This window comes from Manis pentadactyla, chromosome 4, assembly GCF_030020395.1.
Source record: "Manis pentadactyla isolate mManPen7 chromosome 4, mManPen7.hap1, whole genome shotgun sequence".
In the NCBI taxonomy this organism is placed as follows: Eukaryota; Metazoa; Chordata; class Mammalia; order Pholidota; family Manidae; genus Manis; species Manis pentadactyla.
This window is the reverse complement of record NC_080022.1, coordinates 468,635-492,461: the sequence shown is the minus strand read 5'-3', so window position 1 is coordinate 492,461 and position 23,827 is coordinate 468,635. Positions and strand designations below refer to the sequence as shown.

The 23,827-nt window shown below is 65.0% G+C and overlaps 3 protein-coding genes across 14 annotated transcripts; 1 reads left to right on the top strand and 2 right to left on the bottom strand.

Annotated features, from left to right (window-relative positions):
- The first annotated feature begins 2,316 nt into the window (after window positions 1-2,316).
- DVL1 (dishevelled segment polarity protein 1) lies at window positions 2,317-14,118 on the top strand. 5 transcript variants are annotated; one of them, XM_057499594.1, is made up of 16 exons: window positions 2,319-2,602; window positions 7,868-7,937; window positions 8,110-8,231; window positions 8,450-8,550; window positions 8,788-8,926; window positions 9,294-9,387; window positions 9,471-9,540; window positions 9,613-9,752; window positions 9,820-9,896; window positions 9,980-10,047; window positions 10,188-10,340; window positions 10,939-11,070; window positions 11,141-11,308; window positions 11,381-11,587; window positions 12,263-12,299; window positions 12,793-12,931. In XM_057499594.1, exons 1-15 carry the CDS (start codon window positions 2,433-2,435, stop codon window positions 12,271-12,273), a joined length of 1,722 nt encoding a protein of 573 aa, XP_057355577.1. In that variant the 5' UTR covers window positions 2,319-2,432; the 3' UTR covers window positions 12,274-12,299; window positions 12,793-12,931. The 5 variants fall into 5 exon arrangements, with proteins under 5 accessions (XP_057355575.1, XP_036738599.2, XP_057355577.1 ...); XM_036882706.2 differs by lacking the exon at window positions 12,263-12,299 and having other exon boundaries at window positions 2,321-2,602; window positions 12,793-14,118; XM_057499592.1 differs by lacking the exon at window positions 12,263-12,299 and having other exon boundaries at window positions 2,317-2,602; window positions 8,450-8,541; window positions 11,141-11,587; window positions 12,793-14,118.
- A 579-nt stretch (window positions 14,119-14,697) lies between these two features.
- TAS1R3 (taste 1 receptor member 3) lies at window positions 14,698-18,766 on the bottom strand. Of its 5 annotated transcripts, XM_036882691.2 has the most exons (6): window positions 17,970-18,766; window positions 17,577-17,877; window positions 16,708-17,490; window positions 16,369-16,572; window positions 16,104-16,224; window positions 14,698-15,940 (listed from the first exon to the last, which is right to left on the bottom strand). In XM_036882691.2, the coding sequence occupies exons 1-6, from the start codon at window positions 18,152-18,154 to the stop codon at window positions 14,991-14,993; spliced, it is 2,544 nt and encodes an 847-aa protein (XP_036738586.2). In that variant the 5' UTR covers window positions 18,155-18,766; the 3' UTR covers window positions 14,698-14,990. The 5 variants fall into 5 exon arrangements, with proteins under 5 accessions (XP_036738586.2, XP_036738585.2, XP_036738584.2 ...); XM_036882690.2 differs by having other exon boundaries at window positions 16,369-17,490; XM_036882689.2 differs by having other exon boundaries at window positions 16,104-16,572.
- A 1,017-nt stretch (window positions 18,767-19,783) lies between these two features.
- Window positions 19,784-23,824, bottom strand: CPTP (ceramide-1-phosphate transfer protein). 4 transcript variants are annotated; one of them, XM_036882716.2, is made up of 3 exons: window positions 23,749-23,824; window positions 21,567-21,753; window positions 19,784-21,352 (listed from the first exon to the last, which is right to left on the bottom strand). In XM_036882716.2, the coding sequence occupies exons 2-3, from the start codon at window positions 21,686-21,688 to the stop codon at window positions 20,830-20,832; spliced, it is 645 nt and encodes a 214-aa protein (XP_036738611.1). In that variant the 5' UTR covers window positions 21,689-21,753; window positions 23,749-23,824; the 3' UTR covers window positions 19,784-20,829. The 4 variants fall into 4 exon arrangements, with proteins under 4 accessions (XP_036738611.1, XP_057355561.1, XP_057355562.1 ...); XM_057499578.1 differs by having other exon boundaries at window positions 21,567-21,757; window positions 23,749-23,799; XM_057499579.1 differs by lacking the exon at window positions 23,749-23,824 and adding an exon at window positions 23,414-23,742 and having other exon boundaries at window positions 21,567-21,757.
- Between the last annotated feature and the right edge of the window lie 3 nt (window positions 23,825-23,827).

The window sequence follows — 23,827 nt, the reverse complement described above, 5'->3', positions numbered from 1 at the left end:
CAGCCCTCCCTGGACTGGAGTCTGAGGCTGGGGCCTTTGGCTTCTGTTTTGGCTGAGAACAGGGGAGGGGTAAACTTGGTTGAGGGTGGCCTGGACTTGCCACGCCCCACACCCCACATTTGCTCCTCCTGGGAAATGGTCTCTGTCACAATAAAGGTCACGTCAGACTTTAGGCTTTGTCCCAGGTTTGCTTCTGGAGCTTCTCTGTCTCTGGTGGGGGCAGTCTGGCCGTGGGAACCCCCAAATGCTTTCCTTCATCTGTAGCCCCAGGATCGTGGTCGTGCCCTCGAGTGGAAGGTCTGGGCCTGGGTGTCCAGGGGAGAGAGCAACATGGGGGCCAATTCTGCACCTACTCCTTGTTGTGAAGGGGTTTCAGGCCCTGAGAGATTTTCAGACTGTGGGGAGGGAAGCATGTGGGGGCGCAGGCTGTGTTAGTTCAGCCTTCTGGGGGCAGACTCCAGGCTGGGATTCGCTATGTGAGGATGGGGGGTGGGGCACGAGCAGGGAGGGACTCATTCAGGTGCAGGGGCTGGTGACGTAAGGGAGGGCGGGGGCTGCAGGTGTTTCCAACCCTCACCAGGCCCTCCAAAGCTCTCCCAGGACAATTGGCAGGAAAGGATGGCTGTCACCCTGGGCTGGGAACAGGAGCTGGTGTGTAAACAGCACGCAGGTTATGACCGGCTGAAGGAGGCGGCACGGCCCCCCTGCCCCAGGTTGGCAGGTGGCTTTCACTCTGGGAAGGGGAAACCCCCGAGGCCAGCTTTGCTGACACTGCAACTTCAATACACTCATGGGAAATAAGTCATAAGATTTATTCCCTAGAGATTCCAGAACAGGGGCACAGGGAGCCAGGAAAGGGCAGCCCTCCGGCCCAGGTCACCAGCAAGGAGACAGACAGTAGGGGAGCAGGGCCTGGGACTTAACAAGGTCACTAGCTTTCTGTGGGCTCAACTCTGAGGGTTCATTTTAAAAGGTGCACCAGGGAAAGCGAGGCAGGACCGTGGGGTAGGCACCCTAAGCAGGAGTCTTTATCTAAACGTCCAGCCTCCAGGTGTGAGCAGGTCCACACCCCTGAGGACCCCACAGTGGCCACGGGCCATTTGATTCTGGCCTGAACACTGCGGGCGCCCAGCGAGCTCCCACCAGACTCCCTTTCTCCCTCCTTGGACACACGGCACAGCGCCACGGCAGCCTCTTACTCTAAGGCCGCCCCTCGTGGCTCCCTCGGGTTACTTCTGGGGAGACCAGACCCAAGGGAGAGGCTCAGGCTTTGCTGGTGGGTGCCGACCTCACAGAGCCCTGTCTGGCCTCCCTGTCAGCACCCAGGGGAGAGGAGCTCAGGACTCTTGGCCCGGTCTGACGTGGGGGCGGACCCCAGTCTGGGCTTGGGGACTTACCTCCAAACCGGCTCCTCATCAGTGGTGGACTGATGGGTATTTTTCCTGTGGTGCTGGCCCACTGCCCGAGGATGGTCACGACCAAGCAGATGGGGAGCGCCGGGCTCCACCAGCCTCGGGGACCGGCCGCAAGGGTGCATCACGCGCGCACGGGACTCCCTCTAACGGCTTCAAGTCTTCCTTCTAGGGTTGGGGTACTGAGGGTCTCTCTGTCCAGGGGGTGCAGCATGTGGCCGGCCGCTTGACAGCCCCAAGGCGCTGCCCCGGGTCTTCGTTGCCCCCCGCAGGACCCCAGGATGGTTTGATGGAGAGCGGCCAGGAAGCGACCGTGCCCGGGCATCTCTGCGCACAAATGCTGTCCGCCTGAGAACACAATAAGTGCTCGCACTTGGGTCCCCGCGTCCACGCGTGCCCCCGCATTCGCTTGGCCCGCGTTTCTCGGAGCGCCAGCGGGGCCCGGCAGAGCGCACGCGAGCTGGGAGCCGGCGCGGGGCTCAGTGACCAGGGTTCGCGGCTCCGGCTCGGACAGGCGCATCCCCAGGCTTTCGTGGCAACCCCGCAGCCGCCACGGCGAGAGGCGCACTGGGATCTGAGCGCCCAGCCATCCGGGCGCCCAGCGCGGGGCACAGCACCGGAACCCCAGCCCGGCCCCTCCCGCTGCCGGCGCCCCGCGCGTGCGCAGCCCCGCCCCGGGCCCGGACGTCGGGCCCGGGCCGCTCTCCGGCGCCCCCCGGCGGGCGTGCGCAGCCCCTGCGCGCGGTCCCCTCCCAGCGCGGCCCGAGGGGGCGGCGGTGCGGGCGGGGCTCGGAAGCGGAGGCCTCGCGCGCTCCCTGCCTGCGCCCCCGCCGGGGCGGATGGGCGGCCGCGGGCCGCGGGGCAGCAACCAGGGAGCGAGGGGGGCCGGGGCGGGCGGGGCTGGGGCGGCCGGGCGGGCGCCGGGGGCCTGGTCGCGGCCGGGCCGGGAGCGGCGGGCGGGGTGCAGGCCGGCGGCGGGGAGGCGCCCGTGTCCGAGCCCCGGGCCAGGCCGGGTGCGCCATGGCGGAGACCAAGATCATCTATCACATGGACGAGGAGGAAACGCCGTACCTGGTCAAGCTGCCCGTGGCGCCCGAGCGCGTCACGCTGGCCGACTTCAAGAACGTGCTCAGCAACCGGCCCGTGCACGCCTACAAATTCTTCTTCAAGTCCATGGACCAGGACTTCGGGTCAGTGGGCCGTGGGCCTGCTTGCGGGCGCCGTGTGGGCACCTCTGCGCCTGCGTCCTGGGGTATGACCGGGGCTGTCCCTCCGCACCCGGTGTGGCGTGTCCCACCGGTCTGTCCGGCGCTTTGGACGTGAGGGGCCCTGACTGCTTGCCCAGGAGCCTCAGAACTCTGGACGGTGGGCAGGCGAGAGTGCTAGCTCTCCTCCCATCTTGGTCCGGCTCCTGTGTACCTGAGTGCGTGTGATCTGCGGTTAAGGTCCACGGCCCCAGGGACTCTGAGGCCTCACCTTGGCACCTGTCAGACTCAGGGTCCCACTGACCCCCTTGGATGGCAGGTGCCTAGGCCTGGCCTGTAGGGCTGTGATTCATGGGGCCTAGGGTCAGAGGAGTGTTGCTGGGGAAGGGATGGGTGGGGGTCAGAGGCCCAGTCACCCAAGGTGTCCCCTAGTTAGCATGAGGGGAAATGATCTGGGACAGGGGCATAGATCTGTCTGCTGAGGTCTGCAAACATCTCCAGAGGTTCAGGACAGCCTCCCCGGAGTCCCCTTCTCCAGGATCCGGACAATGAGGCGGAGGTCAGGGTCACTGTGGGCTGTGGGACTTCCCTCCACCCATCCCTGCCCCGGGGTTGTTGGCCTCTGCCCCTGCTGAGCCGCGCAATGCTTGGGTTCCAGGGAGTAGCCTTGGCCCCATCTGGGGACTTGGGGCAGCCTCTGGGTCAGTGTCCTCGAGTCTGGCTTTTGTGGCTCTCTGGCCAAGGTGACTTCCCACTTTCATTGGGCTGGGCCTCGGGACAGTTGAGGAGGAGGAGGCTGGCTGGCCGCTTGAGGCCTGACCCAGCAGAGCCACGGTAACCTAAGTCCCTGGCTCAGCAGTCCCGGGAGGGTACCCAGAGGCCTCCTGAGCCGAGCAGGTGTGCCTGGCCGCCCTCAGGCAGAGCATGTCCTTGTGTGTGTTAGTGTCTCGGGAATTTGACATTGAGGCCATTTCCTGGAATTTGTGATTTGCAAGGGTTCTGGATGGCCCCAGGTCAGGCCAGGCTGGGGCCACTCTGTGTGCCTTTTATGGGGTCCTGGGGGATGTTTGGCTAACTCACCTCTCTCAGGCCCCCACCTCCAGGGAGTGCCAGAGGGGAGGGTGTGTCCTTGGCAGCCGTGGAGGGCTGGATGCCCCTGGCCCTGCCTGGCCAGCCTTCCTGCGGGCTCAGGCCGGCTCTGCAAGGTGGGGCATTGTTTTAGGGAGTCTGGTCCAGGCCATCTCCCCTGCCCTCACTGGGCAGTCTCACAGCCTTTACTCCTCTGGGTCTGGGCTGCTTGGGCCCAGAGCATTGGGTATGTGAAATGGTGCTTTCGTTTTTAGCTTAGTTAATTACTTCAACGAAAATTACCAAAGTCACACACGATCTCTGTCACAAAGTCAAGCCAGCAGGGAGTGTGATGAGGCGTGTGCCCAGCCACTTGTGCTCTGGGGAGTGTCCTGAGGGGTCTTCCCCCTGCTCCTTTGTCTGATAGTCACTGTGGGTCACCCACAAGCTACAGACACCTCCTGGCTGCAGCCCTATGTGCACTCCCAGCGGAGGCCAGGCCTGCTGGGGAATTTGTAGGACCAGTGGGTGTCCTGGCTCAGGAGGTAGGTGGGCAGGCAAATCTGGGTCTTGAAGCAGGAGTAGTTTTTCAGATTGTCTGGGCAGGCCTGGGAATGGCTGGGATGTGGGGCAGGTGCAGAGGTCAAGGCCCAGCAGGAAAGGAGGATGGATCAGGGTGAAGCTGGCAGGTGCAGGAGGCAGACAGCACAGGGGGGCTCACCTTATTTCTTCCTAGGGCCTCTGACCCGTGACCTGGTATCCTCAGATCTGGCAGAGGACCCCCACCAGCTGCTTCCTTTCTCCCTTCCCCTGAGACCTCCCTGCAGAGCTCCAAGCTCTATTTATTCTATATAATCATTTATTCATTGGAATACATTCTCTGAGAGGGGCTCATCAGTCACTCACTTCAGTATGGGTGGGAGCTGGAGGCTACCCAGTAGATGTAGGTGGGAGTTGCTGGGAGGGTGAGGCCTGGCTGGGCTGGGACAGCAGACCCCCCATGAGTTTGGAGACTGTGAGGGGCACCCTGGTGAACCTGGGCCCCCTGCCCCAAACCCCCATCCCACTGAGAGGTGGGTCCTGAGTTCCCCAAGCCACGGCCAGCCATCTAAGAAGAGAAGGGGGGGTCTGAGGTATGGCAGTGGCTACGGCTACATACTCTGGACAGGGCTGAGTGGGCATTGTGTCCACCTCCCACTTGTCCCATGCAGGTCATAGCTGTTCCGACCCAACAAAGCTCGGGAGGGTCTCGGGGCCCACAGTGGGTTGGCCCAAAGGGGCCTCACTGGTTCTGGTGAGTGGCGTTGCAAGGGAGGGGAACAGGCCCGGCTGTTGGCCAGTGAGGCAGAGGCCAAAGGGTGTTTAGTTCACAATCCCCCCCCTTGATACCAGGCCTGGCTGGACTTGGTGCTTGGTGCCTGTGTCTGGCCGTGGCTCTGGCCCCTCCATCTCTGGGCCTGAAGCCCCATCTCTGGGGCCGCCTTCCTGTGGGCCCTGGGCTGTGCATGTGGGGCTGGGGGCAGATGGCCTGGGTGAGTGCCCACTCTGCCCTCTGCAGCTGGGGTCTGTGCCCCTGGTGGTGTTGGGACGGTCCAGGTAGGGCCCTCCTGGAGCCTGTAGGAGGGTGAGGACTGGGGCTTCCTTGCCCTGGAGCCTGCAGAGCTGAGCCTGGGGCTCTGGGGTCAGGAAGCTGTGAAGGGGCAGGGGACACTCAGTGGGAGCTGGGGACCCCTGACCGGCTGTGTGTGTGTGTGTGTGCGCGCATGCGTGCAGGGGCTCCATGACAGCCCTTCTCCTGTCCTGCCAGCTTGCTCTGTCAACTTCCTGCCCTGAGGTGGGAGGCTGGCTGGGGGACCCTGTGCCTCTGGGAACGCAGGCGGGATGGCCCCGCTGGGAGGGGCTGGCTTGCTCCAAGCTGTGGTCCCAGGCCCCCCCGAGCGCTGTGCTGGGTTCCACAGCCCAGCTCTGAGCAGATTCCTGGCGAGGGCGAGTCTGCGGGGGCGGTGGGCAGCAGGCGGGGCTGGGACGCCACAAGTTAGTTTGAGGTTAACCAGGATCTTGCCAGGAATTCTGAGGCTGGGGGCACAGTGCCAGTGGGGGTGCCCCTGGGTGGCTGCCCTCGAGGGTTGGTGCAGACTGCTCCGAGGTCTGTGCTCCCACCAGTGGGACCAGCCCAGGAGGGAGCCCCAGATTTTTCGGGGGCATTACCCCTGTGCTCAGCTGAGGCCTCCCCTGACCTCGACCTTGTCCCTCCCAGGAGACTGCTGGTCAACGGCGGGCCCTCTGTCCCAGGGGCTCTGGCACCTGCCCCACCCTCCTGCTGTCCTGGTCTAGCTGGCTGGGGCCTGTGCCCCAACCCCAGACAGAAGTTAGGGGGCTCCACTGGGCAGGTTGGAGGGTTTGTCCTCAGGCTGGGGCATCCATGTAGGGGTAGGGGGCACAGAGGGCTCAGGCAGCCCCGCTACCCTCAGGTGAAGGGTCGTCTCAAGGCCCTGGCCAGGGGGCAGTGGGGGCTCCAGGGCCCCCTTCCTGGAGTGTCCATCTCTGGGGGAGCTAGACACGCACTGTGTGTGGGAGCTGGGGTGCTCCTCTTCCTCCCTGGGAATGAGTCAGAAGGGTGTGGGTTCGGGTGTAGTCAGGGCAGGCCTCCAGCGGGGCCACCTGGGCTGTGAGGCGGAACCTGGGGTCTCTTGCTGCAGACCGTGCTCTCGGCCCCCTGGACCTCAGGAGGGCTCACTGCAGCCCGTCTGTCAGCTGCAGCTGGTGTCCCCAGACCACCCCAGGTGTTCCTGTGGTGACAGCCTCTTCTGTGGCCTCCTCAGCCAAGTCCTGGGCTGGGTCATGGCCTGGCTTCCCCTGGAAGCTCAGCTCTGCAGGGCTGAGGTGCATGTGTGGGGGCAGTGGACACAGGGTCTGCTCCTTGATGGGGACAGCGGGTCCTGGAAATGACCCTTACTGTCCACTGGGATGTCTGCCACATCCATGTGTGTGTAGTGGCCCGGGGAGGCATCTGGGGGGGCTACCACAGGACCCCACTGGGGTGCCCCCTCTCTCCCAGGCTGGTCCTGTCTCCTGTATCCACTCTGCCCCAACTTCTGCGGCCCTTTTGGTGGGTGGGATGGACCCAGGCCTTGCTCCCCAGGTGGGTGTGTGGGGTGCCAGCTCTGCATGGACTTCCTGCCACCTGCTGCTTCTCAGGATTAGCTGAGTCCAGGCATCTGGGCCCACGGGCCGCAGGACTGCTCTCCAGGCTCCTGTTTTTCCACTGGGCCCAGTTCTGGGCATGGAAATCCCGCTGTGCGGGACAGGGCTGGGCTGCAGGGAGGCGGGTGTTGGGGTGGCTCCCACTGCAGGCCCAGCCCTGCCCGTCCTGCTCCCTGAGCGCCAAGGAGACCACAGCGTGGGGTGTGCCTGGGCCAAAGCGGCTGCTGCCCTGCCCCACAGCCCTCCCCGCCACCCTGTGAGCTGCGCTGACCGCAGCTCTCCTCACCCGTGAACCTGATGCCTGCATCCCCCCACCTGTTTCCACCCCCGAGGGTCACTGTCATCCTTCCCAGTTAGCATTGCCCCGGCCCTCTGCTGCTGCCTGGGTGCCATCCCAGCCCCGAAACCCTCCTGACTGTGAGCAGCAGCAAGACAGGCGGGGTGGTCGCGGAGCAGTGTGGTCATGGGGCTGGCCACCCTCCAGGGTGGCTTCTCCACGGGCCCAGGTGGCCCTGTGCCTGGCCAGCCTTCGGGGTCCAGTTGGCTGGTGCAGTGAGGGGGGCCTGCTTGTCTCCCTGACTGGGCTGATGGACCAGGAAGGTGGGGTCTGCGTAGGTGTCTGGTGCCGTGCCATGTCCACCTGCCCGTGTCTGTGGGGCATGGCTGTGCCCACCTCTGCTGAGGCCTTCCGTGACAGGCCTTGTCCTGGGCCGGGGTGAGGGTGCATGCAGGGACAAAGCTCACCACAGCCCCGCCCTTGCGGGTCCCCACTCCGTGGGTCACAGAGCAAGGCCCCCTTGGACCTGGGCCCTGGGAGGGCTCTGTGGGAGGAGAACGTGCTGAGCAGGGGCATCCTCACAGGCTGACATCTGGCCACGTGGCTGGACGGACGTACCTCGGACAAGGGTGGGGTTCTTACCTCTAGCTATTGGTGGGTGTAGGTCCCTACATGGGAGTCTCACAGCTGCACCCCTGCAGGGTGGTGAAGGAGGAGATCTCTGATGACAACACCAAGCTGCCCTGCTTCAATGGCCGTGTGGTATCCTGGGTGAGTCCCCAGGTCTCCATGGGGCGCTGGCAGAGGGTACCTGTCTTGGATAGGGGAGCCCCAGAGCTTCAGGGGTGGGACTGGGCTTGGGTGAGCCTAGTGTGGGAGTGGGTGGGCGAAGGCTGGTCACCTGTGCCCAAGGGGGGAGCCCTGAGTTTGGCGTCCTTTGCAGCTGGTCCTGGCTGAGGGCACTCACTCGGATGCCGGGTCTCAGGGCACGGACAGTCATACAGACCTGCCCCCACCTCTTGAGCGGACAGGTGGCATCGGGGACTCCCGACCCCCCTCCTTCCAGTAAGGACTCTGGGTGGTGGTCTCCAGGGGCCTGCTGCCTGCCAGGCCTGTTGGGGGAGGGGCAGCTGAGCAGGGACACACGGTGGGTAGGAACTGGTCAGCAGCGAAGCCCAAACTGGACAGGTAGGTGGGCAAGGGCGTCGGGTCCCACCGGTGAGGGGAGGGGAGTTGCTGAGAGTGCCTGGCCTGCCCCAGCCCACTTCCTCTTGTCACTCCAGCCCCAATGTGGCCGGCAGCCATGACGGGATGGACGAGACTGGCACAGAGTCCGTGGTCAGCCACCGGCGGGAGCGAGCCCGACGTCGAAACTGTGAGGAGGGTACAAGGCTGCACCCCAGACCTCCCTGGGCTCCCTGTGGTGCACCCCAAGCCCCTGATGGCCCCCAGTTACTCCTAGCAGCTAGATGGGGCCCCCAGGAAGAGGTCCTAGGTCTAGCTGCCCAGGACCCCAGTGACCCCTCAGCAACCCGGTGTCACCCTGCTGGCTCCTGGGTCAGCAGGTACGTGAGGCCACACGGGGGACCCACAGCCAGCTCCCACTCTGCTTTCCCCACAGCTGCCCGGACCAATGGGCACTCGAGGGGGGACCGGCGGCGGGAGCTGGGGCTGCCCCCAGACAGTGCGTCCACCGTGCTGAGCAGTGAACTGGAGTCCAGCAGCTTCATCGACTCAGAAGAGGACGACAACACCAGCCGGTGTGTGGGCATGTGTGGGCCCTGTGTGCACGGGCACATGCGCGTTGCTCTGCGCGTCGCTCTGCGTGTGCGCCAGGCACAGACGCACCTGGGTGGGTGGGTGTGGCCCTGTGCTCTTTGCACACATGAGCGTGTACGCACAGCCGGGCCGATTCGCTTGCTGTTTGTCGGCACCGCCTGAGTGGCAGTCCACGCCCGTCCGGCGTGTGGACGCGTGGGGATCTGACTGACCAGGGCGCCGAGGCCTCTGAGCGCGCGCCACCCCGGCCTGGGCCTGCGCCTCGGGCCCAGCCCCCTGCACCGCGTGGAGGGGGGGCGCCCTGCTCTCCGGGCCCCGCAGCGCCCGGCCTGACCCCCACCCCCGCAGGCTGAGCAGCTCCACGGAGCGGAGCACCTCGTCGCGGCTCTTCCGGAAGCACAAGCGCCGGCGGAGGAAGCAGCGCGCGCGACCGGCCGAGCGCGTAGGTGGTGCGGCGCGCCGGGCGGGGTCTGCCCTTGGCCCGGGGCCCCCCCGCCCGCGCCCCTCACCCGCGGCCCCCCGCAGGCCTCCTCCTTCAGCAGCATCACGGACTCGACCATGTCCCTGAACATCATCACCGTCACGCTCAACATGGGTGAGGCCCCCGTGGGGTCCCCGGGGCCGGGCGGGGCCCTCGGGGGCGCCCGCTCACCCCCCGCCCCCGCAGAGAGGCACCACTTCCTGGGCATCAGCATCGTGGGCCAGAGCAACGACCGCGGCGACGGCGGCATCTACATCGGCTCCATCATGAAGGGCGGGGCGGTGGCCGCCGACGGCCGCATCGAGCCGGGGGACATGCTGCTGCAGGTGCGGCCGGGCGCTGGCGGGCCCGCGGCTGGGGGCCCCGCGCCCCGCTCAGCGCCTCTCCCCCCAGGTGAACGAGGTCAACTTCGAGAACATGAGCAACGACGATGCCGTGCGGGCGCTGCGGGAGATCGTGGCCCGGACGGGGTGAGGCCCGGGGCCCGCGGTGTGGGGGGGGCGGCCTGGGGGGGGGAGGGGCCGTGGCCTGTGTGACCAGCCCCGCCCCGCAGGCCCGTCAGCCTCACGGTGGCCAAGTGCTGGGACCCGACCCCCCGGAGCTACTTCACCGTCCCGAGGGGTGAGTGGCCCCGCAGGACTGTGGGGGGCGGTGGGGGCCCCCGCGCAGCCTGAAGGGCCTTTCTCCTCTGCCCTGCGCCACACCCTCTCCCACCGTCCGTCCGCCCATCTCCTGTCTGTCGCCATGCGGCCGCCGCCCAGCTGACCCGGTTCGGCCCATCGACCCCGCCACCTGGCTGTCCCACGCGGCGGCGCTGACCGGAGCCCCGCCGCGCCCCGGGACGAGCCCCTGCTCCAGCGCCGTCACGCGCACCAGCTCCTCCTCCCTGACCAGCTCTGTGCCCGGCGCTCCGCGTAAGTGGCAGGGGACCGAGGCGCCGGGTGGGGGGACGACAGGCAGTCGCACCCAAGGCCGCCCCGGCCTCCAGCGTCTGCTGCCACCAGGGCCTGTGTGGATGCCTGACTCTCACCGACGCATGTGTGCCCTCGTGCACACTCTCTTCCGCTTGCTGTGTTGTGGGATGAGATGCCTGGGGGGGCCGGGCCAGCGCTTGGGTCCCTGACCAGGGGTCTGCTGGGGTGGGGTGGGGAGGGGCAGTCGAGCTAGTGCTCCCACCCTGCCCTCCTGCAGCTAACACGACCCACTGCGCTGAGCTGGCAGGGCGGGCTGGGGGCTAGGCCTGATCCTCCGCCCATGGGGTCTAGTCTGCAGGGTGAGGTGGCCTCACCCTGGTTTGGGCAAGGATCCTGATCCAGCGCCTGCAGTCCCACTGTCCCTCACCCGCTGCCCACCCTGTGGCCCTTCCTATGGCAGGCCTTGTGGCCTGGGCTCCCCGGTGGCAGACCATGCCTGGGGCCCTGCCGAGTAGGAGCAGCAGCGTGGCCTGGGCTCATCCCCAGCCGTCCCCTGCCGGCCAGCCGCTGGGGGCTGAGGAGGGGCCGTGCCTTGCAGAGCCGGTGGAGGCTCCGCTGTCAGTGAAGAGCGACATGGGTGCTGTCGTGCGCGTCATGCAGCTACCAGACTCGGGCTTGGAGATCCGAGACCGCATGTGGCTCAAGATCACCATTGCCAACGCTGTCATTGGTAGGTGGTCCCTGGGGCTGCTGGGGGTCAGGGCGCCCTGGCTCCGGGCCTGACGCGTGGCATGGGCCAGGGGCAGACGTGGTGGACTGGCTGTACGCGCACGTGGAGGGCTTCAAGGAGCGGCGGGAGGCCCGCAAGTACGCCAGTGGCATGCTGAAGCGCGGCTTCCTGCGGCACACGGTGAACAAGATCACCTTCTCTGAGCAGTGCTACTACGTCTTCGGGGACCTGAGCAGCAGTGAGTGGGGCTGTGGGGCTGGGGTCCCCAGAGGGCCACCCGCCCCGCCTCACCTACCTGTCCTCCCCCCAGATCTCGCAGCCCTGAACCTCAACAGCGGCTCCAGCGGGACCTCGGATCAGGACACACTGGCCCCACTGCCGCACCTGGCTGCCCCCTGGACCCTGGGTCAGGGCTACTCGTACCAGTACCCGGGGCCCCCACCCTGCTTCCCGCCTGCCTACCAGGACCCCAGCTTCAGCTATGGCAGTGGCAGTGCCGGCAGCCAGCAGAGTGAAGGTGAGAGCTCGCAGGGCGCCCCACCTGCTCTGGCCCTGCCTGGCTCCGCCCGCGTGCCGCCCCCTGCCCTGTACGTGCCCTCCTGCTCTCTGCTCAGGCCCTGGGTGGGCACCTTCTGGAAGGGGTGAGTTGTTGAGGGAGATGGGGAGAAGGGACCTCCGGGCTTTGCTGGTTGTGTTGGGTGGGGCTGGTGTTCCAAGCATGGCAGAGGCAAGAGGCCTGGGGATGGTGTGGGAATCAGGGTGTGGGGGTGTGGTGGCCCAGGGGTGGGGAGAGGCAGAGGGGCTCCGGGACCCTGTGGAGGACAGACACCTCTCTGTAGGCACCTGCAGCTCCACAGGGAACCAGAGGCGGATGGTTCCAGACAACTGTGGTCACACACTGTGGGGAGGGGGCGTCCTCGAGGAGGGGATTGTCAGAGCAGTGGCCTGCGGCTGAGGGGGGGCCAGTGAGGCCAGCGGGTGTGTGCCCACAGGGTCTGAGGAGAAGCCAGGCAGTCAGCCCAGCGGATCTGGGAAGGGATGGGAGAGGAGGGTGGGTCGGAGGGCAGCAGTGCCCGAGGGGAAGCTGGATGGGCCCCTGTGGACCCTGGACAGGCCCAGAGGGTGGTGGGCACGGTACGTGGGCTGCGCCTGGTGTGTAACTCATGCTATCCCTTGCTTTGTGCTGAGCAAGCCTTAGACTGAAGGACTAGCGGTGGACCCTCGGGCCGGTAAGCCAGGGTCCTGTCCCGCGTCCCTCCTGACACGCCCCCAGCCAGCAGCTCCCTCAGGCTCCCCCTCTTCCTGGGACCCCAGGAGGGGGCCGAGCGGAGTAGCTGGCCAGGGCCCCGGGTCGGATGGAAGGCAAGTGGGGAAGCCTGGGATGGCCGACGGGAGTGCCAGGCACACAGTGCCTTTGCTGGCGCCTCAGTTTTCAGCTGCAAGACCAGGCTCTCAGTTCAGGCAGTGGGTGAGGCGTGGGGGCACCGAGATGACCCCGGAGCGTCCCTACCTGCCTGCTACCCTTCTGCGTGCTGCAGTTGCTCGTGCTTCTCTGAGTGGGGCCAGCCCAGCCCTTCTCTCTGCATGGCTGCCCCCTCCCACCCTGCCCTACTCGGGACCACCAGGTTCTGCCCCCGGTTGCCCTCGCAGTGGCCGGCTGTCCTGGAAGTAGTGAGGCCTGACACTGACCATCCCATCCCTCTCATCCGTTCTCGACCACAGGAAGCAAAAGCAGTGGGTCCACCCGGAGCACAGGCGGGAGCAGCCGGCGGGCCCTAGGCCTCGAGAAGGAGCGCCGGGCGGCTGGAGCCGGGGGCAGTGGCAGCGAGTCAGACCACACAGCCCCGAGTGGGGCGGGTGGCAGCAGCTGGTGGGAGCGTCCAGCTAGCCAGCTCAGTCGGGGTGGCAGCCCACACAGCCAGGCCTCAGCCGCCGCCCCGGGGCTCCCCCCACTGCACCCCATGACGAAGGCGTACTCGGGGGGGGGGCCGCCTGGGGGGCCGCCCGTCCGGGAGCTGGCCACTGTCCCCCCGGAGCTGACAGGCAGCCGCCAGTCCTTCCAGAAGGCCATGGGGAATCCCTGTGAGTTCTTCGTCGACATCATGTGACCCAGGACAGAGTGCCTTTGGCCCGGCCCGCCGTGGGCTGCTGTGGTCCCTCAGGAGGGTGCCACACCTGGGGCTTGTGTGGGCAGACCTGAGAGGCCACTGGCCTGGGTCAGGCCCTCCTGTGCTTCCACACACGCGGTGGTCTGTGCCGTGGGGTCCAGGCCCATTGTGGGGTTCCCCGGGTCTAGGGGAGTGAGTGGGCTGAGGCACCAGGTATCCTCCCAGCCAAAGCAGCGTGTGTCCATCAGACGGCAGCGAGGACCTCACTCGTCAACAGTGCTCAGGCAGGCCTGCCCTGTACCCCTTGGGGTGGGCCTCAGGGACCCCCCCCACCTGCCCACAAGGCTGAGTGTGGGGCCCAACACCTAGATGACAAGTGGGCCCTAGGCCTGGGCACCCCTCCTTGTCTGGTTCACAGGCCTCACCCATGTTGCCCAGGCTGAGGCACTCTCTTGGGGGTGGAGTCAACACCCGCAGGCCCTTCTGTGGCTGCCTGGGTAAGGGTCTAATTTATTTATTTATTGCCTGGCCTGTGTGCTCTGAGGGAGGTGGTGGCCAAGTCAGCCCCGTTAACAGGCTAGAGCAGAGTGTTTTTTATGCCCGCTCTCATTGCCGGGTCTCAGTCAATGCTGGACACAGGTTGTGTCTGGGTGTGTGGGAGGGTCAGTGTGGGGGAGGTGGGAGAGGGGGAGTGTGACCCTGAGGGCAAGGGGCACGGACGCACGCTGCCACAGGGGCCAGGTCCAGGGGAGTAGGGGCGGCCCACCTGGGGGCCCACCCTCCCCTGCTGTCCACCCACGCACACCACTTCCTTCCTGGCCTCTCTGGTCTGCACACGTCTGAGCTGTAGATACCAAGTCGAGAGTCCATTCCGGATAGTTAATAGAGCTGCTTCTGTGTAAATGCTATTTTAAACACTAAAGCATTTAATTTTATGGGACTGACGTGTGGCCTGTGTCCCTTTGCTCCCGCTGGGCTGCCACAGGAGGTGGGTGTGGGGCAGGTGCAGGCTCCCCAGAGCCTGACTGAGGGCTGACCCAGCACTGGCCCATGTCCTCTGGGTCCTAGACCACTGACAAGGCTCTGCCCTGGGTGCTGGCTGCTGGTGGGGTCCTGGAGGGCAGCCTTCTGTCCGTGGTGCTGGCTCCCTGCTCCTGGGGTCCAGCGGTGGGTGGTGGCCGTGGTGCTTACCCCTCACCCTGCCTGGGCTCTGTCCCCAGTGCTGACGTCTAGCTGACCTGGCCCACTTGCTCAGGCCAGGCCAGGGAAAGAGAAGGAAGCTGGGTGCCCCCTCCCGCTGAGCAGGCCTCTGCCCACGTTCCTGTCCTACACTCGCGCCCACGGTCAGGTCACGGCCAGGACCGCCCAGCCCGCCCCCCTCCCCCTCCTGTGATGCTTGGAGGGGTGCTGGCTGGGAACCCCATGCTGGGGCTACTACAGGAGCGACGTCCAGCTTGGCCTTAAAGGAGTGGCTGGGGGCTTCCCTAAGCTCTGGGGAACCTCAGGGCAAAAATGGGGACCCTGAGGAACCCTCCCTGGGTCTCTCCGGAGCAGTGGGGCTCAGGGACAGAACCTGGCTCTCTGTGACCCAAGGTGGTGCGATCCCATGGGGCTGGGGCTCCTCTTGCGTGCTGCAGGCCCCAGGGCCACTGTGGGGTCAAGGTCAGCAGTCAGCTTGGGGTCAGGATCTAGAGCTGGGGGTGAGGTCTCAGCAGAGTCCAGCACAGTTTGGGGGTTGCTGTGTAGGGACTTGGTCAGCTAGGTCTGGATTCACTGGGGTGAGGTCACCAGGTCAGGGGGCACTCATTTTTGCTAAGTTTCCTCCCCACCTCCACTGCCACCCCGTCCTCTGGCATTGCCAGGCCCGCCTTCTAGGAAGAACGCAGGGGTGTTGAGCTCTGGCCGCCACAAGAGCAGGTAACACTTGGGCAGGTGGAAGGTGGCCAGGATGCCCAGGGCAGTGAGGAGGATGGCGCCCATCTGCACGGCAGGCTGGTAGGCCACGTGCACATTGGCAAAGAGGGGCACGAAGGAGGTCCAGGTAATGAAGTAGGCCAGCATGGCAAAGGTGAGGCCATGGGCGTTACTGTAGTGGCCAGGTGGGCTCTGTACCAGGAAGGTGCCCAGGAAGCAGAGGAAGGCTAGTGAGGCGTTGGCGGCATGCACCAGGCCAAGGCCGATCCAGGAGTGCATACGGCAGTGCAGCAGGGCCTCTGTGGGCAGCGCTCGCCAGTCGATCACCACCTCTGGCGGGAAAGCCACTAGGTACCAGGCACACAGTGCCGCCTCCACCAGCATGGCGAGCAGCACCGCCAGCCAGGCCCTGGGCCCCCGTAGGCAGCCACGCAGCATGCCCGCCCAGTTTGGCGGCAGCTCTGACTGCATGAAGATCTCAGCTGCCTGCAGGAAGAGTGTGCTCAGGCAGCCAGTGAGCGGGAGGTGGAGCAGCGGCTGCTGTGCCAGGCAGCTGGCGGGGCCGGGCTGGCCAGGGAACAGGACAGTGCTGAGGCAGACCAGGCCCAGGCAGACCAGGCCGAAGCAGGCCTGCAGCCCACCTGAGGCCTGGACTAGTGGGCTGCCCCGGTGCTGGATGAAGAGCCCCAGGGCCACCAGCGCCAGCCCCAGGGCCAGGCCCAGCAGCGGGAGCAGCACCAGCATGGCCGGCTCCCCCCACGCCAGGAACCTGGGCCGCCGAGGGAAGCAGCGTGTGCTCCTGTCTGGTGACCACTGGTCCTGGTCACACTGGGTGCAAATGAGGTCATCTGTGGTGTGGGAAGAGAGGGGATGCTGGGGGGGTCAGGCTCCGGTCTCTGAGCGGGGCCGGGACATGCTGGGGTTCTTGCCCGGCCACATGCTCCTGATCCTGTGACCCCTTCCCCAACTCATGCTTCAGGGACTTGGGGGGACCCCCCCTGAGGGGCTCACCTGGGCTGTGCAGGTAGCTGCCTGCCTTGCAGTCCACACAGTCATAACAGCAGGAGTGGAGGCCCTTCACACGGTGCACCTGGCCCTTCTCACACTCCCTGGAGCACTGGGACACGGGCTCCTGGCATGGGGCCCCAGGGCTCAGAAGGGTGTGTGCACCCACCCAAGTCCTGAGGTGGCCCCCAGGCCCTCCAGTCAAGCCACAGCTTGCTCCTGGCCACAAGGAAGCCGCTGTGTGTCCGTGGACAGGCGACCCCACACTCACCTTATTTCCTGGAGTGTGCCAGTACATACGGGAGTGCCAGAGCTGCAGGCGGCCACTGAAGGTGCCCACGGTACGCAGCTCAGGCACCAGGTCCCGCCACACCCACAGCTTCAGGTCATAGTCCATGTCCACATTCCCACTGGTGTCAAACCGCAGTGCCAGGCCACGTGCGCGGAAGCTCATGTTGTACATGTTCTCCAGGAGCTGGTGAGGGGGTTGAGGCAGTGAATGGGACGGGCCAAGGGCAGTCACCAGCCCAGACACCCCGCCAACATCGCTTCTGGGGACACCCGGTGGCCCAGGCCACATGCAGGTGCTGGCAGGGTGCCATGCCCTCACTTGCCAGGGCCGCACGGGCTCCCGTCTGGGGCAGCCCGAGGCATTGCAGAGCAGCGTGTTGTGGAGAGCCTGAGCCACACTGTACACAGCCGCGTACGCAGTGAAGGTCTGGTGACGCAGCAGCCCGGCAGACACGTTCTCCAGTGTGATGTGGTCACACTGGGGACAGCGCAGCCCCACCCCGTGCTCTTCCAAGCCCGGTGGCTCAGCGTCTAGCGAGGCGCAGAAGGTGGGGTCGGCGGCCAGGGCCAGGCAGGTCCGCACGTAGGATGAGAACTCAGGCATCGGGGCGCCCTGCTGCAGGAAGCCGAGCACACTGCCCACCTGGGACATGCCAGGCAGTGTCATGACCAGGTCCGAGGTTAGCCAGGCCTCGCTGGCTACCCACACCTTGGGCAAGAGCCTGCCGTGGATGCTGTAGCTAAAGAGGGTGTGGGCAGCGCGCGCGGAGGAGAAGAGCACCACCACCTGCACGCTGCTTCGGTTCACCTGCTGCAGCACGCCCGCCACAGCACCCAGCTGCTGGCTGCCGGCGCCCAGCCGCGGCACCAGGCCCTCGTGGGCAATGCAGATGCCCCGGGAGGTGGCCAGGCTGGAGAAGAGGCTCAGGCCCTGCCGGCCATACTCGTCATCGCTGCCCACCGCGGCCACCCAGTTCCAGCTGAGCGCCTGCAGCAGCTCCACAATGGCCACCGCCTGCACGCGGTCGCTGGGCACAGTGCGGAAGAAGGACGGGAACAGCTCCCGGTTGCTCAGCCGGTCCGTGCTGGCGCCGTAGCTGACCTGCAGTGGCCAGGAGGAGCCTGCTAACGCAGGGGCTCCCACGGACGGGGCAGGTGAGGAGCAGGTGATGAGGGGGAGGGGCACACCTGAGGCATAAGGAAGAAGCTGAAGAACTTGCCAGTGACAAGGGCGAGCTCAGACGAGTGGGGCCCGACGACAGCCAGCACGCGGGGCTGGTGCTGTGTGTAATCGCAGTGCGCAGTAATGGTGTGACTGCCGGCTTTGGCCACGAACGTGAGGCTGTGCTTCATGGCCACCACAGGCTCTGAGCACGTGTCAAAGAGGTCGTAGCCCAGCTGTACCCCTGGCAGCAGGGCTGTCGCGTTGTTGATCTCCTCCACAGCCATCTTCATGGCCAGCGCCCAGAGTAGGCCAAGGACCGAGAACCTGTGGCCACGCGGGGCTGCAGGAAGCTGACACCTCATCCCCACTGGGGGCACCCCGACCGGAGCCACCCAAGCCCCACCCTGGTCTCCTACCTGGTGCACACCGTGGTGGTGGGCTGCATCCTGCTGCTCAGGTCAGCATCCTCGGCAGAGCCCAGGGGGAAGAGCCCGCCCAGCACGTAATCCCCCTGCATCCTGAGCTGCCGGGACAGGCACAGTGGGGTCCCTGCCCTGAGGCCAAGGAGAGCTGCAAGGCCCAGGAAAGCCAGGCCTGGCATGGCAGGCAGCAGCGTCCAGCAGGGATGGCAGTGGGCAAACCAGGTGGGGGCCCAGTTATGTGAGTGCAGGAGGGTGGGGAGATTTGTTTAGCAAAACTCTCATTTGTTCCCACCTGCCCAGCCTGGGGCCCCTGGAAACATCCTCAATCTCCCAGGCCTGTGGGTTTGCACACCTTGGGCTCCTTTACCCTGATGCCGCCACCAGGCCCTCTGGGCACAGTGACCCAGACAGGCAGGCTCTGAGGAGCCAATGACCATGACTTTGTTACCCGTCATGTCTAAGCCCCTCAGCACCCAACCCATTCCTGGGAGGAAGACCCCAGGGACCCCTGGCAGAGGGCCCTGGGGTTCCTAGCTGCCTGCAGAGGTGCCAGTGCCCTGGGCAGTGGGCACAAAGCGTGAGGCACTGTCAGCACTCGGGGTGGGGCTGCAGGAGTGGCTCCATTTGCAGGCCCAGGAGGCAGGCCAGCCAGGACAGTGGTTGGGTGGCCAGCCTGGCGTGAACCCCGGGAAGGGTCCTGGGGTGGGGTTTGTGGCCTCTCAGACTGCCCAGGAACGGTGAACCTTGGGGATCTGGGATGGAGAAGCTTCAGGAGCTCCACGGCTGGCTGTGCTCACACTGGCTGTGGGCACGTGGGGCAACCAGCGCCCCCGAAAACAAAGCTCACAGCTGGGCCTGCAGGAAGGCACATGCAAACGAGGAAGGAAAAGTACTGACCAAACGGGCCCTGGAGCAGGGTCAGCACCAGGTGTGTGCAGGGCCAGATGGAAGGATGGGCAGACCCTACCTAACCCCTGGGTACCCAGGGACCAGTGTCCCTGGGCCTGGAGGCCTCCCTGACACAGCTTGGGGGTGAGGGTGCCCTGTGTGCCCAGAGGAACTGAGAGTGGCTAGTCACACCCCTGTGGGGGGGGGTCTTCCAGCGACCTGGAGTTTACAGCCTTCTGAGGTTTGGTCTTGCCTGTCCTGTTGACCCATGGGAAGGGCCACAACGCAGGGAATGCTCAGAACACGCATGTAACATGTAACATGCCACCTGCGTGGTGCGTTGCACCGTGTCTGCATGCACACATAGCTTGCTCTGGCTCGTGTGGATGCCAGGCTGTCCTCCCAGACCAGTCCCTCCTAGTCATTGGCCTCTGGTGGCACCCATGGGGCTTGGGGCCCTGCTGGGTGTGAGGCAGAGGTGGACAGGGTACAGCTCCGGAGGTGGCCTGGTGTTGGGCACCGCTGTTCAGTGACATTGGCAGAGTGTCACAGAGGACCCTGCCTGACATGTCCCATCAGGGCCACTGTCACAGGACACAGCAAATCCCCTGCTTCCGAGTGGCTGCAGCCTAGGTGGGTCTTTTCTCTCCACTGGGTGTACAGCTGGCTTCAGACCTGCCCTTGCATCCCAGCCCCTTGGGCGATTCTGTTTTTCTGCCTATAAAATGGGGATAACGTGGACCTTGGCAGGGGTTGGGGCAGCCAAGCTGAGGCCTGTCTCACGCTGCCTGAGGTGTGCCTTGTGTTGCCATGGTCGATGCTGCCCTGTGAACACAGCAGTGGGGGCTCACTCGGCCCCTTGGTCAGTAGGTGCCTGGTGCGCCCCAACTTCCCTGACCGCCCCTCCTGGAGCACAGTGCCTAGTTCTGGGAGTGTAATTTATTTACGCTGAGAAAGCCATCAACTGTATTAGTTTCCAAGGGTCCCCATAAGCTCACACTTGGGCACGTCTGCTGCACAGTGGACATTGTCCCCTTGGCACCCAAGGTCCAGGGCTCACAGTAAAGAGCCTGTGGGAGCGGCTGGGCCCTCAAGCAGCGGATGACAGCCTTCCGCGAGCCTGCCATCGAGGCAGAGGGGCCCAGGCCCCCCCCGAACTGCGTCACCTGAGTTCTGTGGGATAGGGCAGCAAGGGGTAAGCAATAGACACAGCGTCCTGCAGATGCCGGAAGGGGGCCCGGCCCCAGCCCAGTGGAGTCCTGACTTCCAGGGCTGCAAGGCTGTGCTGTGCGACTCCCAGGCAGCTGCCCGGGCGTACGCGTGGCTGTAGGAGGCAACTGACGCGTGAACAGGGCCAAAGAGCAGGTCTTCCCTGCCGAGGACACGTGGGCCCCAGCCAACAAGCAGGTGAGGGGCAGGAGAGCCCACAGGGCCCTGCTGCCCATGGGGTCCTGCCATGTCCTGGGGACAGCCTGCCCAGTACAAGCAGCCCGAGGCACCTGGGCACAGACACCGCATCCTGGTCCCAACTGGGCCAGTTGGCTGGTGAACAAGATGGAACCTCTACCCTTCAGGGACCAGTGACTGGACCACAGCTGAGGCAGCTTGTTCGGCTTCTGCATGCATGCCATCCTGCCCCCACCCCGCTGCCTTCTGCACTTCACCAACCTAGATGTGGCCTGCCTGGACACACCTGTAGCTGGGCAACAGGTAAAGCTAAAATGGCCTTGGGCACAGTGTAGCCCTTCTCTGTCACCACCTGTCTGCAACTGTGTGTGGCAGGCTGGAGGCGCAGCCTGAGGGCTGTGCTGGGCAGCAGCTCCCGACAAGCTCAGCTTGCAGTGAGGGCAGTGATTGTCCCCACTCCTGGAGCATCGAGACCCCCCCATAGCAGGACTGACAGGCCTGCAGTGCTCCAGCCCAGCTCTGGAGAAAGGGAGGCTGCTATGCCTGGGCCCACTGGCCCCTAGGGCAGGTCCAGCAGGGTGTGCTCAGCATAGAGCTTCTGGGAGATGTCGTAGACATGCTCAATGAAGGGCAGGGCCTCATCCAGCATCTCCACAGCCTGCTCGGGGGACCCCACGTTCATGGCCTCCAGGAAGACCTTGCGTGCGGGCAGTGTGCAGAAAGCCACAGTGGCGGCCCGGCGGATGACCCATGGGTGGTAGGCAGCCAGTGAAGCATTGTAGGAGTCGGTGCAGAGAACAGCAGTGCGTGCATCCTCAGGGCTGGTGCGTAGGCCTTCCAGGAAGAGCTGCAGCCAGCGCAGGGCGCGGTGCAGCCGCAGTACGGTCCGGCAGCCTGAGTCGGGGTGGCGGGATCTCCGCTCCAGGTCCACCAGCTGGTTGCCCACCTCGTAGGCCACCATGGACTGCAGGCTGTGGTAGTGTTCCTGCTGTGGGCTGCCACACAGCTGCTCCATGATCTGCAGCTTGGTCGTCACATCCTTGGAGATGAAGGAAAAGATGGTGCCCAGGCTGTTCAGGAACCTGCATGGAGGGAAGCTGGCGCTCAGTGGGGGTGCATGGGAGATGGCTCCCCACTCCCACCTGGACCAGAGGGCTCAGGGCTGCAGGCCGGTGGTGAGCGACAACGGCTGGCCAGCCCTGGGCAGGCAGGAGCTTGGTGAGCACGTGCCGGGCAGAGGGCATGTGTGGACAGTGTGGCCAGAAAGCCCTGGCCCCAGCTGACCCCTGCACGCACCTGACCAGCCCCTTCCAGCCGGTGAGGTAGTGGTCCAGCAGCACCTCCTCCTTCTCGTTGAGACACTGCTTGAAACTGACCAGAACGCTCTTCAGATTGAAGTCGGACTCCAGGTTATCCATTCTTCCCCAGGAACTGGACCACGCAGATCGGGCTGTCCTGCTGTCGGTCAGCTCACTCCCTGGGTCTTACTGGGTTAGGGGGCAGGGGCAGTGAGAAAGGAGAAGCTGAGATCCTACTGCCCCCCCTCGGTAAGCCTCGTACCCAGGCTGGTCCCCTAGGAGACCACCTCACTCTGCTCGGGCCACACACGCTGTCACAGCAACTGACCCTGCTGTGCCCTCTGCCCGGCCCACAGATCTCAGCATCGCCTCCCTGCCTCAGTCTCTGCCACATCACTAAGCCAAATCTCATCTGAAGCGGACATCTGCACTTGGGCCTTTTTGCTTATTTATTGTTGGTCTCTCTCACTGGAGTATATGTATTTTTACTTAATTGGGAAAATACTTGCTGAGTCCCCACCCAGAGCCAGGTGCTCTTCTGGGCACTTTGGTGCACTGTGTGTGAGACAAAGAGCCTGCCTCAAAGGGGTGACATTTTAGTTGGGGGGCGGGAACAGACAATAACAAGGACAGGAAATTCCAGCACGGAAGGTGACGGAGAATAGATACTATGGAGAAAGACAGTGGAGTGAGTGAGCTGGGAGGGTCGGAGCATGGCTGGCAGGCCACACTCTTCTGGCTACTGTCGCATCCCCAAAGTCAGAGCAGAGGCTGCGGAATCAGCATTTGCTGGACAGACGGACAGACACCAAATTTTTAGCTCCTACTTAAACTGTACATGCCACATGCAGAAGGGTATTTGGGCCAAAATTCTTTCCATATTCTGAAGATAACCAGAAGGCCTCCCCCAGCCCCAGGGAACCTTTGGGAAGTGCCCCAGGCCAGAGTCCTGCTCCGGATCCTGCCTGCATTCATAGAGTCACTCCACAAACATCCAAGTGCCTTTAGGTTAAACGGGTGCCTCTGGGTTGCACCTGGGTGCTGCTCTGACAGGCCCTGGAGACTCAGCTGCAGCTCACTGTGTGGGAGAAGCTCTTACCCCATTGGTTCCGGGAGTCCTGCAGGGCTCCCGGCAAGGCAGGGATGCTGGCCACGCAGGGGTGAGAGCCCCAGCCAGGAGCAGGGCATCTGGGTGCCCATGCAGGTTCTGACTTCCACTCTGTGGGCAAGTCACTCACTGTCCTAAAACTTGGTTGTTCATGTCTGGAGAAAATGGGCCAGCACACCCTGCCCTGCCCAACACTCAGGCCGCCAGGAGTGTTTAATGAGGCGCAGTGGGTACTGAGGCCCTGCAGGCCCCACAGGTCGGACCACATGCTTGGCATCAGGTGGAGTCCCCAGAGGTGAGCTCACCCTGTCTTCCGGTGTAGGGGACAGCCGTGCCTGGCCTCAGGAAGACGATGCTCCAGAGACTTCTGGCATGACCCTCCCCTTTCTCAGGGCCTTAGTTTTCTGTTCAGTGAGTAGATGGTTTCTGAGGCCTTCAGGGCTACCTTCCTGGCCACCAGTCATCCTGTGGGCCTGACCTTCTTGCCAGAACCCGACCCAGCGGCCAAACAGGAGCTGTCATGAGCTTTTTAGAGCTTGGGGACAACAGGAAAGGCAGTGGCTGTGCAGCTGGGGATGGACAGCCTGCCAGCTCTGGTAAGGTGATGCAAGGCACCGCCAAGGCTCCCCCACGGGTAGGCCACGGCCCAAGGTCAGGGTGCAGGAGAAGGGCAGCCTGTGCACCCAAGCCCCTGTGGCTGATAGCCTGAAAGGCCCCCAGGAGAAGAGGGCACCCACCCTGTCAGCCCCAGGCCCAGCGGCTGCGAGCAGGGCCTTGTCCAGGAAGTCCTGCAGGTCTCGTTTGGGAAGGGGGCGCCTGGGGCCGCGGGGCTGGGACCCGGGGCTCCGGGAGGGTGAAGCCCTGGTCCTGGGCAGGTCTTCCTCTAGCTGCAACCGAGAGATGGGTTAGGGTCCCGGGGCCTGGGCGGGCGTGGGAGCTGCGTCGGCCGCCCCCTCCCGGGGCCGGCGTCCCGCGCCCGGCCCCTCGGCGTTGCCCAGCCCTGCCCGCCTTGTTCGGTTGGGTTCGGTTCGTTTCTCCTGCAGCCGGCCCGAGCCCGCCGCTCTCCGCTCACCTGCGCCCCCGGTTCACCTGCGCTGCGGCCGCCGGACCCACCACCCTTTTCGCCCCCGTGCCTACTCTGCCGCCCGGGA